Source organism: Magnolia sinica, chromosome 1, assembly GCF_029962835.1.
Source record: "Magnolia sinica isolate HGM2019 chromosome 1, MsV1, whole genome shotgun sequence".
NCBI classification, from domain to species: domain Eukaryota; kingdom Viridiplantae; phylum Streptophyta; class Magnoliopsida; order Magnoliales; family Magnoliaceae; genus Magnolia; species Magnolia sinica.
Window position 1 is genome coordinate 112,864,739 of NC_080573.1, and position 13,246 is coordinate 112,877,984.

General features: G+C 39.0%; 1 protein-coding gene across 5 annotated transcripts in view; it reads left to right on the forward strand.

Annotated features, from left to right (window-relative positions):
• The window catches only part of LOC131254340 (uncharacterized), a 158,913-nt gene that overhangs the window by 22,566 nt on the left and 123,101 nt on the right, over positions 1–13,246 (forward strand). For 4 of the 5 annotated variants that reach the window (XR_009175507.1, XM_058255340.1, XM_058255330.1 and 1 more), the window contains exon 4: positions 2,169–2,244. Coding sequence is in view for 4 of the 5 variants with exons in the window: in XM_058255340.1 (XP_058111323.1) it covers positions 2,169–2,244 (76 nt within the window). In the remaining variant the exon portion in view is untranslated. Of the gene's footprint in view, positions 1–1,528; positions 1,806–2,168; positions 2,245–13,246 lie in introns of those variants that run through there. The other variant, XM_058255346.1, reaches the window with a different exon arrangement.

Below are 13,246 nucleotides of genomic sequence, written 5' to 3' on the forward strand. Positions count from 1 at the left end.
AATGGTAGACGTTCAATCCCCCACTGCCTTTTGCAGTGTGGTCCACTTGATAATTAGATCTGTATTATTTTTCGTATCAAGCCTTAAGACGAGCTCATCAAATGAATGGACGGTTTAGATATAACACATGCCTCATGATCAAACCCACAGGACTGCGTACGAGTTACACAAGATGGACTGCGTACGAGTTACGCAGGCAGGCACATTTTAATAAAATGTACACGTGCCACATGGGCCCCACCTTGATGTATGTATTTTATCTATGCCATCCATCCATTTTGCCGCTTCATTTTAGGTTATGATTCAAAAAATTAGTAAGATCCAAATCTTAGGTGGACCACAACATAGGAAACAGTGGTTATAGAATGCTCACCATTAAAATTTTCTTAGGGTCCACTGTAATGTTTATTTTCCATCTAACCTGTTAATAGGGTCATACTGACGTGGATGAAAGGAAAACACACATGTCAGCTTGATCTAAAACTTTTGTAGCCCCAATAAATTTTTAATGATAGTCGTTTAATTATTGTTGTTTCTTATGGTGCGGTCCACCTGAGCTTTGGATTTGCCTCATTTTTGGGACTCATGCCCTAAAATTATTTGGCAAAATGGATGGACGGTGTGGATATAACACATTCATCACGAGTGGAGTCCAAAAAACTTTGACACTCATGTGCTACACTTCATAATCCGAGTCCTACCTAATTCGGGCCCTTTATTGTACACGAGACATGTATTAACTTAAAATTTACCAATTAAATTATGGATTGTAATTGCTAACTCAAAATGCCAAAATCAAATTGTTTGAATAGTTTTAATTGTTAATTTGTGGACGCTCATTTTTTAAAATAGGGCCTTTTGATTTTTTTTTTTTTCATGATTCACTATCTAATAAATGTCCACCAATTCACAAGTAGGATAATGCCAATAAATTGTATGAATTTGAGGCTTATTTGGGGCATGGATTGGTCCTCTAAGTTAGCCCCAAATTGGTAACGTGATCTACCTGAATTTAATTTCATTTTTTAAAAGAACTATTGGGAGAAATGATATCAAATTGTTAAGTATATAAATTAGATATTTAGAAAATTAAATATATGAATTTTGTAGTCAAATTCAAGTTATCTGGTTCATAAATTCATCAGACAGTCCGATACAACTTCTCACCAAAGAGTGGACTGTTACACCACCATAAACATGTTCCAATTTGAAAATGAATGCATATTTGGAATGCTTAGAATATTCTGGATTTAATCCATATTTTTTCATATTTTTTTGGCAAAAAAAAAATAAATTTTGCACCGTTACGGGCCGTTACGCCCCCGTATCGCTATTACACCCCCGTATCCATATCGGTATCGGGGGGTACCGTTACGCCAACCGATGCCGATACGGGATACCTTGGTCATCAGCCATAGCTGGAGAATGGAAAAGCAGGCTGGTGGGAGGAAAGGGGTTGAGTGAGGCCTCTTGAGGGATCTTCCAACATTATACATTAAAGGATTCCCTACAGGATGGCTTCTAGTCAATTTCGCTAGAGTTTTTGGGAGGGCGGGAGAAGTATTGGAAGTGTCACCCCTCTATTCAAAGAGATGGGTGCTTCAAGGGGGTTTCATTTGTATGGATGTGATCGGCGGAGGAGGTGGAAGAGGCTATTAATTTGCTGAACGACGAAAGCTTTGCCGGAAAGAGGATGTTAGTGCAGCGAGCCATGTACGGACTGAATATGGCCAACCAGGAGCTGCAACAGTTGAAGGGGAATAGATATCTGAATAATACAAGAAATATTCTTTATCAATGCAACCGTAGGTTCAATTCTGAAGCAGTCTAGATGTTTTGCAGCTGAGACATGCTTCTATTGCGGTGTCAATTTTGGAGAGTGCTGTTTGGATATAGTGGCTTTGATTGCCTGGCTGCTGAACTGTTTATGTTTGTGGTTTTGTGTCAATTCTACATGATGCATGCTTCTGTGTTATTACTTTCATTCCATAGTCTTTCTTGCCTTTGATTCTGATTACATATGATGGCAGACTCCATGCTCTGCAAGCTAACTGCCATCAACCTTTAGAATGCGATGGTTTTTTCGCTCCTTATAGAATTATTTTGTTGTCAAATATGAATGACTATTTTCTTAAGAAACTGATAGTTGGCTGTTGATATTGTCGCAGGATGGGACTTGAAAATTTCTCGGATGCGTCGCCTGCAGTTGGCCTTGGACTACTTGAAATATGATGAGATAGATAGGTGATATTCTTGATCATGCTCACCTTTAACTTTATGAATCATGCTCACCTTTAACTTTATGATGAACTTGGATATATATATTTTTTCCAGCTAAAATCATCATGATTTAAATTATAAAGAAGTTAGAATGTAATATGCTATGAAACCTAGATGCATGTGCTTCTACATGTTGACATCAGGTGTCGGACGTGGCATTATAGGAAAACCTGACACCACACGTTTTTTGTAATGCATTGAAAGATTCAAATTTATTATTAAGTACCAGTTTATATACAGTATAAAATATATCAAACATATATCTGATAATGGAAGTAGAATTGGATTAAAATCTATGATAATCTAAATGATTCTAGAAAACACAGTATGTTGACAGCTGTTTGCTCTCTCACATCGGAAATTTTGGAAAACTAATTGCCCCTGCTATATGGATGTTACATGAAGTTGAGAGGATGCTATATGAAGTTGATCTAGATTTCTCTTAGAAAGTACCACCTGGTTCATAAAACCATGTTGAAAGTCCCAGACTTTTGCAAGAGGATATGATATTCCTTATGCTGTGTTAAAGTTGATAAATATGAGAATCTTCGTACAGCCCTGATCTCTTTTCCTGATCTTGTAGCACCTGACATATTTCGTATAAGAAAGGAGCAGTTATACTATTTTTGGTTTTTATAACCTAATTGAATAAAAGCAAATGGGAGGGGATGCATAACCCTAACCTCTCTTATTCTTGATCTGAAACTTCTGTGGCTCCCAGGAAATTTTCAATGGTAGGTGTTCGATCCCCACTGTTTTCTGGGGTGTGGTCCACTAGAGCTATGGATCTGCCTCAATTTTGGTCCCATGCCCCAAAATGATTTAACAAAATGGATGGACGATGTGGATATAACACATACACCATGGTGGGGTCGACATAACTTTCCCACATCAACATGGACCGACCTAGGTGCTGTTCTACACTACGCAATCTAGGGAGTGGTTTAGGTGTTACCGGGCAACATGTTAGTGGGTGTTTGCCTGACCATGGGGCCCACCTCGATGTGTGTGCTGTATATCCAAGCCATCCATTAGTTTTTCTAGATCATTCTAGGCCATGGTCCAAAAAATGAAGCAGATCCAAATCTCTCATGGACCACACAAGAAAATAGTGGTGATTGAATGCGCACCATTAAAAACTTCCTAGGGCCCACTGTAATGTTTATTTACCATCCAACCTATTGGTTGGGTCACATAAGACTTGGATGAAGGGAAAACACAATTATCAGCTTCATCTAAAACTTGTGGCCCCTAAGAAGTTTTCAATGTAGGTGTTCAATCACCACTATTTTCTTGTGGTGGTCCACCCGAGATTTGGATCGGCCTCATTTTTGGGCTCATGCCCCAAAATAAACTAGCAAAATGGTGGGATGGCGTGGATTTCACATAGACATCAAGGCGGGCTATCTCTTTTTTTGGATGGCCTAGGAGGCATATGCAATCCTTAGGCGGATTGCATCTTGATGGGGTTGGCATACGCAGTGTTCGTAATATCGATACTATGGGTTGATAATATCGATATCGCATGCAAGCGATATGAAATCCCCAAAAAAGCACTCGAAAATTAAAAAAAATAAGGATCCTTTGTATCGTGCGATATATCACAAGATATCGCATGATTTTCATTAATATTGTCACGATTTTCGTTGATATTATCACGGTTTTCCTCGATATTGCCAACATATCATGTATTATTTATAGATTTTACGACAGAGCCATGGATTTCTATCACAGTCACGAGACCAAGGCCAAAGATGCCGGGGTTGCACAACTACCGAAAAATTGAGAAAAAAAATGAAAATCTTGGAATCGATGTGAGAGAAGGGGTTGCAATACCTATAGAGAATAGTTTTCGGTAAGAAATCGACGAGATTTGGGGTTCTGGAAGGACCGGAACCCTCTTTCTTCGAAAACGACAAATTTTCTGGTGAAATTTCAGGTTTTTGGGGTTCTGGAAGTACCAGAACCCTCCTTCGAGCTTTGACCAGTCTTCCGGAACCCTCTTTCTTCGAAAACGGCAAAATTTCTGGCGAAATTTTAGGGATTTGGGTTCGGAAGTAGTGGAACCCTCTGAGCTTCAGCCTGTAACAGGAAATGCAATCCCTCTTTAACGGGGAATGTATTTTGTTTATCGACACAGTACGATCCTTTAAATGGTAAATCTGATTATCTTTGACCGTGATTTTGGGCCCATCGTGAATGTATGTGGTTTATCCACGCCGTCCATCTGTTTTTTCCGCTTGTTTAAAGGGTTGATCCCAAAACTGAAGCATATCCAAAGCTCAAGTGGACCATACATAGGAAATAGTGGGAATAATGATTTCCACCGTTGAAACCTTGCTAGGGCCCACAGTGATGTTTATTTGTCATCCAACTGTTCATAAGACTATAATAACATGGATGAAGGGAAAACACAAATATAAGCTTGATCCAAAACTTTCGTGGCCCTTAGGAATATTTCAACGGTGGACATTCAATTCACACTATTTTCCGTAGTGTGGTCCATTTAAGCTTTGGATATGCTTTATTTTTCGTTCCAAGGCCTAAAATTATATGGTAAAATGGATGGAAGTTGTGGATAAAATATATAAATCACCGTGGACCCCACAGAATTTACTCAGTACGCTTGGTGTAATGAGTTACATCGTACACTGATTTGATGCAGAAGCCTTTTGCATGAATTTCCTTGTGCTGGAAACCTATGTGGGGCCCAACATGATGTTTGTGAGAAATCCATTCCGTCCATCTGTTTTATGAACTCATTTTATTGAATTAGACCAAAAGTGAGCAGGATCCAAGACTCAAGTGGTCCGTACTAAAGAACAATGTAGTGAGGAAAATTCCTACCATTGAAACCTCCCTCGGGTTGACACTGATGTTTACACACCGTCTATACCGTTCATAATGTCATTCCTACTAGGATGAATTGAAAACACAAATATTAGCATTATTCAAAACTTCTATGGCCCCATGGATATTTCAACTATGGACATTCAATCCTCACATTTTCGGCCCACTTGAGTATTGGATTCGGCTCGTTTTTGGCCTCATGTCCTAAAATGAACTCACAAAACGGATGGAAGGAGTAGATTTCTCACAAACATCACAATGGGCCCCACTTGGGTTCCCAACGCAGGAAGTTCATGCCAAAGGCTTTGGTAGCAAATGTGCCAGTTATGGCCACAACCAGTCCCCCATCATTGACATGTATATTTCTCAATTTTTACTTCTTTTGCTTTTCAATGAATTGGTTGTGTTTTCATACATGTCTTTGATGCATTTATAAATGTCATGCATTCAATTTAAATATAGTTACATTAGTTCAGTTAAACATCACATAGCTTAGGACCCTATACAAAGGAAATTTATTATGTGCATCTTTTTTTGAGATGCCAAGATTTAAAAGTGTGTATTAAGGGCTTTTTTTAACAATCCTCCCTCGGGTCGACACTGATGTTTACACACTGTCTATACCGTTCATAATGTCATTCCTACTAGGATGAATTGAAAACACAAATATTAGCATTATTCAAAACTTCTATGGCCCCACGGATATTTCAACTATGGACATTCAATCCTCACATTTTCGGCCCACTTGAGTATTGGATTCGGCTCGTTTTTGGCCTCATGTCCTAAAATGAACTCACAAAACGGATGGAAGGAGTAGATTTCTCACAAACATCACAATGGGCCCCTCTTGGGTTCCCAACGCAGGAAGTTCATGCCAAAGGCTTTGGTAGCAAATGTGCCAGTTATGGCCACAACCAGTCCCCCATCATTGACATGTATATTTCTCAATTTTTACTTCTTTTGCTTTTCAATGAATTGGTTGTGTTTTCATACATGTCTTTGATGCATTTATAAATGTCATGCATTCAATTTAAATATAGTTACATTAGTTCAGTTAAACATCACATAGCTTAGGACCCTATACAAAGGAAACTTGTGGCCCCCATATCGACTTGCTCCCTGTGGATCATATCCATGACTAGTCTAACATGAAAGTGCCTCTATAGGCTCCCTATACTGCCCATGTCATATCCATACCCTTATCTATAAGCCATTTGATGTTTGGTGCTCCTCCTCCAGTGTCATTGGTGCTAGCCTCCCCATGATGCTCCTCCCTTGGCTGGTTGTATCGTGAATCAATATGCTCATAAGTTCAGACTTTGCGCCGTCAATGTTCGTCATTCTCAAACTTTGTAGACAATTATACCCACCTATGCTGAGCAACAATAGGACTAGCAAGTGCCTCATCATCATCATCTTTCTTGGTTTTATTGTCAATACTTTTTCCTTGGGTCAAATCTTTTGCAATCCTTTTTAATTCCAAGATAGCTACACGACTCTCTTGTTGGCCCACACATAACATTGGGTCTTGAACCTCGTCTTCCTCACTGCCCTTTCTACTTGCTTCTCTTTTGTTCCAACCAAGGTAGAAGTGTGTCCTCACCTTTCTGTACTCTTTGCCTTTGTGTATTTCTCCCTAAGCTCACAAGCTGTGGGTGCTTTGCAGTGTTGTGATGTGTGATCGGATGAACGATTATGCAATTGCCCAATCGCATACATGGGCTCAAATTGCATATGCCATGCATATGCCATGTAGGAAGTATGCTGTGGCATACAAAAGTATGTGATGGTTATGCGATGGCACAATTGTATAACGTTGGCATACTCTAGCATGCAATGTCATAATGGCCAATGGTCATATTTCTTGTAGATTGTGATAAGTTGCAACTTGTAACTTGTAGAGTCAAGATTCAAGTTATCAATAAAATTTCTATGTTTGTAGTTTTTAGTAATTAATTCTCTCTTAGTGTAACTTTTTTTTTTAAATTTTTTATTTTATATAAATTTTTTTACACACGCACACACACCCCAACACACTCACGCCGTAGTGGGATTTCACCACCTATGGATACTTGAACCCTTGACTGGGTGTTGAAACTCCTAAGAGTCTACCACTGGAGCAAGTGTAAGGATCCAATGTTGCCGGGGGTCTCTCTTAGTGTAACTTGTTGATTGTTTAGATTTATTTTCTTATATATATAATATAACTTAACTTATAAATGGTCTAATAGCCAAACTACAATGAAATAGTTAAAAAAAAGGCAATCCTATCACTCATAATTAGACAAAATTTCTTAATTTTTTAGAATTTTTAATGATTTTTTTTTTCTTTCAATTTCCCCATTATTATTATTATTATTATTTTAAATTTAAAAAAAAAGCCATCAGTGTAAGCAATCGCTTATGCGATTATGCGATCGCATAAGTGATCAGCCCAAGCGGATGGCTTATGCGATTATATGTGATTTGACAACATTGGTGCTTTGACTCTTTCTCCTACTGTTGCGGCTGCATCTATCACCATATGCTAATAAGGGGAGTTTGCAACATCTGGAGCTATGTTTCCATGTATGAATGACTTGGTTATTGTCCTTCCAAGCTCCTCAACTGCATTTTTACCACAAATGTGTTTTAACTTTCTTTGGTTTATGTCTCATTCCTAAATGAAATCAGATCACATGAGGGTCTCCCTGTCTCTACTAAATGCACATCATCAGCCACAGGGGGGAGTACGGTGAAGTCCCTCATCGGTTGAAGCCTGAAGGCACGTTGTAAACCACCAAACATACACCCTGACACCCACTCCCACCTGTCTCCCCACTCCTAGCCTAGCCCCAACCTCACTCCCACTTTTACTCCCACTCCCACTCCTAACCCCACTCCCATTTTCACTCCCACTGCCCCCACACATAACAAATGGACCCCCTCCCTCCAAACATGTGTTGACACTCTTCATCTTCATGAGTGGTGCACAGGCTCTCACTCCTTACCATTATAACTTCTATATCTAAACCATTACCAGACCCGACATTCTCATCATCACCCACACCCATTTAATTAGGACCAAACACCTTTGCTCGGGCAACATCCAGAGTATCGCGTTGAGGCCTCGAGCAAGCTTGTATTAACTCTCTCGTACCTTGATCTGTATGGCTTTCATAGTATGTCCTGTCATTCACTAACAGTAAAAAAAGGTCCTATCCTAAACTTCCTTCCTTCTTGTATTGTACAATGTTATTTTCACCGGTCTTTATACAAGGAAGAAAGCCTGCTTATCATGATACATTAATTGCTTAACACATTTGCAGAAATTGATGATGATATCCTTTAATGACGTTCATTGGCAAATTAATGGTAATACCTGGCTTCCAAGTGGATAGCTTTTTCTCCTTCTTCTCTTCCAAATTCTACCACATTATCTACATCACCTCTCTTGGCACGCTTGGGCACCTCACAACTTGCCCCTTTTGATGTGTCAAATGCTGTTTCATTCGTGTGATTCCTTCGGTTACTGATCTGCCATAATAGTTGCATTTTATGGCATGCCTATTTCCAACCAATATCTCACAATGTTGCCATCCAGTACTCTCATTCCTAGTTGGGCTGTCCTTTTTTACAGTTCACAACACAAGTCATAGCTCATAACTCGTTTCCCAAGTCTAATTCTCCAAGGGCCTGTTTGGTTTACCAAATACCGTTGTGTAGTAATGTATATCCCTATATCGTATCGTATACATCCGACAACTACTGATTACGGTATGACAGAGCTGTCTTTTAACAATGTTTGGATACGTTGTAACTGACCTATGAATACGATTGGCAGATATAGACATGTGTTTGGATGTAGACCGTATACTTTATAACTGTGTTTGAATGTCGAACACTTTTTTTTTTTCTGGTGCATGTCCATGTACACAAACGGCTTTATATCCGTGCTTGTATATGGTCTGGGCGTGAAGTAGATGAAGAGCTCATTACGGCTACTGTCGCTTTGGTGGGATCTCTCCTTTTGTTTCCTCATCCATGTGCCAAAGGGGTAGAAATGAAATTAAAAAAAGGGAGGTAGGTGTGAGGAAGGTAGTTGCTAGTGCATGGTCACCGACAGGGAGGTGGAGAGGCTAAACCAGAATGAAACTCTCTCATTCTCTGTAGAAAATAGTTTGTGAGATTAAGACCGAAAGCACCACCAATTTAATAGGAAGAACTTGATGGAGCATCTCTATTTCAGTGTACATGAATGCACCAAACCCATTCAACAGTCACTTCTCTCGTCAGAGAGATACGGTGGTTATTTGTGTTGGATTTGGCTGAGAGTCATTGATTTACATTGATGTGACTAGGCTGTAAATTGGTGACCGAAATTCATTGAGATTTGCATTCTATCCAAGCATGGTTAAAAAGTAATAATGACCATTTTTACTACACATTACCATGGTATTTGGTAATCCAAGCATGCCCTAAGTCAAAGTTGTCAACCCAAAATTACCCCAAAAGTACCAAGCTCTTGCCAAAATATAAACATATAGTATTTAAAGAGACATCTTAAACAAATACTAACTAGAAATTTAAATTTAAATATGGATGACTAGTGTCGCCTATTTGGGGGTCCACTCAAACGACCTCAAATTGGCCTGAATTCATGCAATCTATAGAACTTATCCTACTAATGCATATCACCAAGCATTTGACATAATTTTCCCCAAGTAATTGAAGAAAAACTGAAAATAAATTTGGATGAATTGTTTTGCCGGTTTGGGGGAGTATTAAAAAGGCTCCTAAATTGGCCTGGAATTAATGCAATCTATGGAACTCATCCACTAATGAATATCCCCAAGCATTTGACATCATTCCCTCGAAGTAATTTGAAGACAAAAAAATTGAAAATTAAATATGGCACTAGTCACTAAAAAGATAGCCGGAATTTAAAAATGCCAAAAAATAGAAAATCAGATGAAAAATTCTGATTTATTGCATGCATGTGTAGATCTAAGCTCTATGCTGTATTTGAACAATCCACACTCAAAAAAGGAATTTTGCTGAACAATATGTAAAAAATAGCAAAAATACAAAATAAAAAAGTGAAAAATTAAAGGACAAGGCTAAATCAACCACGAATCTAGAAAGATCTGGTCGATTTGGTGATATAATGTTGAATCTAAACATTTTCAGCAAGAATGAACAAAAAGAAGGAAAAAAAAGAAAGAAAGAATGTTTACCTTTTTTTTCAAAAATTCCCATATTTGGCCCCCGGAGTTTTGCTTCTTCCAAAACACTAGATCTTGTGTTTTAAGCTTGAATGGTTGCACAAAGGTGTTGAAATTAGCTTAGAAACAACTTCCAAGATCCAAAACTCACAAAAGTGGAGAAAAATTGAAAAAATGCAAATAGCCTCCCTATTAGGCTTATATGTGTGTAAGGAAATGTTATGGTTGGTTCGTTTTTTTTTTTTTTTTTTTTTTAAAATTTTTAAATTTAAAATTTTAATTTATTTTTCCAGATGGGGCATTACAGCCCAGTATCGTGCAATGGTGCTGACTGTTACGTAACCGTTATTGAATACCATGCAAGAGATTGCCATGGGCCATGCATAGCCCTGTAAACATTACAAAAGACTGCTTATGACCTTGAAATACAGTCAAATATTCTAAGAGAATCCAATTAAGCCCTTTCTTGGAGAGGATATCAACTTTTAAGTTTGCTTCTCAATTCACATGAGAGAGACTTAAATTTGGAAAACAGATCTTTGAGCTCCTTGATTAATTTCGTGACCTCCTACAAGTAGTGGCCAGACTTGGCCCACTGGACGGCAATGGCTTGAGTCCTTCTCCATAATGAGTGGGTTGAGCTGATGATTAATGGCAGTCGTAGCTTCTTGAAGCATAACAGAGGCCCCTGCATAGTCACATTGACCAGAAGGTCCAGAGAATGCTTGGATGCGTGTGCCAAGGTGGTTAGTAAACAGTCCTCCAAAACCTACAGGTCCTGGGTTCTCAAATGAGCTCCCATTAAATTCAACTTGGACCACTCAATGGGAGGTCAGAGGTGCATTCCGATTTCTTTGGGCTTGTTGCCTCCCAATGCACATCTAATTACTTCAATTTAATTTGATCATCTCTTTGGATATCCTGAGCATCTTCTTGTCAGCCTTGCTTTGGTCCTTTATGAGTTCTTGAGTGTTCTAAAAAACAGTAGAATCACTGCAATCTTTCCCAAGAAAAATTCCATTGTGTCTTTGAAGCCCAATGCACCATAAAATCATTCGATTCACTGTAAGATAACAATATTCCTCCACCAAAACATAAGAATCTCCAATGAGCCAGGAATGACCCACCTAATGCTAAAAATGATCAAATAAGGTGGTCCAAACCTTCCAGGTGAAGCTATAGTGCAAGAGAAAACAGGGAACATTTTCTACCTGAAGAAAACACATTGAGCATCTGTCGGGAAGGAAGTGACCCTTGCTCTTCAATGGTCATGAGTGAGGATTTCGTCCATTGCCGCCGTCCAACAGAAAAACATTTACTTTGAATGGATTGCAACAGCTATAAACTAGAGGCCCACTTAATTGAACTCGTGTGGTAACCTTCCGTGATATACCGAGAAAAGATTAAGAGGTGAAGTCCCTGATAACTCTTGCTCACCAAGCTCCTATTTCGTGGTTGCTGATATCACTATTCTCAAAGGCCATGCATTTGATTCTCTCTCTCTCTCTCTCTCTCTCTCTCTCTCTCTCTCTCAAGTCATTTAACACATCCTTTGTCATCCATAAGAAGTAAGAATTCCCACAAGGCCAGTGGCTATTTACCTTGAGAAAATTGTGAATAAGGAGCTATTCCTTTACCATCAGGCAACTTGTGTATTGGTGAAATATTTAGTAGAGCTGCGGGAAAGGACCTATGTTGTTTTTAGTTGGCAAATTTTCTCATTTTTCTTTCTTTTCTCTCAAGTTGTTCCCTATATTGATGTTGTTGTCACCGGTGTTTGAAATATCAGTACTGCGCTATGTATCGCACCCTTGGGATATAGATACTCATCGGTTATCGCACAGGATATATCGTTTGTATTGCATAATTTATCGCACTTTTTGGGAAACATGGGGAAAATGGTTGAATTTTTTAATGAAACTTCAGGGATTGTTAAAAAAGCCCTTGATACACACTTTTAAATCATAATATCTCAAAAAAAAAAGGTGCACATAATAAAGTTCCTTTGTATAGGGTCCTAAGCTGTGCGATGTTTAACTGAACTAATGCAAATATATTTAAATTGAATGCATGACATTTATAAATATATCAAAGACAAGTATGAAAATACAACCAATTCATTTAAAAGCAGAAGTAAAAATTGAGAAATATACATATCAATGGTGGGGATTGGTTGTGGCCTAGACCCACAGAGTTGCGCGGTGGCTTGTAATCATCATCTCCATCTCGACAGGGCTGGGAATAGTATTGCTGCTCCACAAATCGACAATATTGTGCCCATGTCATAATAGAGTGGTACCAGTTAAGATACTCCCTGACATAACGCCGGTACTCATCCTCTCCGAACTGAATCAATATGCCCATCCATGGGTGCTGCGTAATCGTCACAGTTTGTGACTGATATGGATCTGGGAATGGCACATATGAAGCTCCTTGGTATCCATATTGATGGCCATATCCATACTGCTACTTATATCCGTGCCCATATACATAAGTGAACTCTTGACCATATTGAAAAATGATGTGCCGTGACTGCTGGAGTCACTCGCCGCATATCCACTAGGTCTATATCCATGCCCATACTGTGGCACATAACTCGAGTTACTCTCCTGTGTTTGTCATCCAGATTCATGTTGTGGCCTGTAACTCGAGCTCCCCTCCTTTGTCCGTGATCCAAATTTAGAGCCACTTCGCTTGTCACAAACGCTTGTGTCCCTCATGCATTTTGCCAGCAGCTCAAAATTTGAAAGTTTCTGAATTTGTTTTTTCTTCAGTAGCTTTTGACGTTTGTATGTCTTATTGTAAATAAGACGTGGTCGTGGTTCTCCTGGACGAGAACCATGGTCAGGGTCCTGTGTGGCTTGATCGAAATTCTCCTCTCCAGTGAAAGGGCTAATAGGCCTCTAATCCTG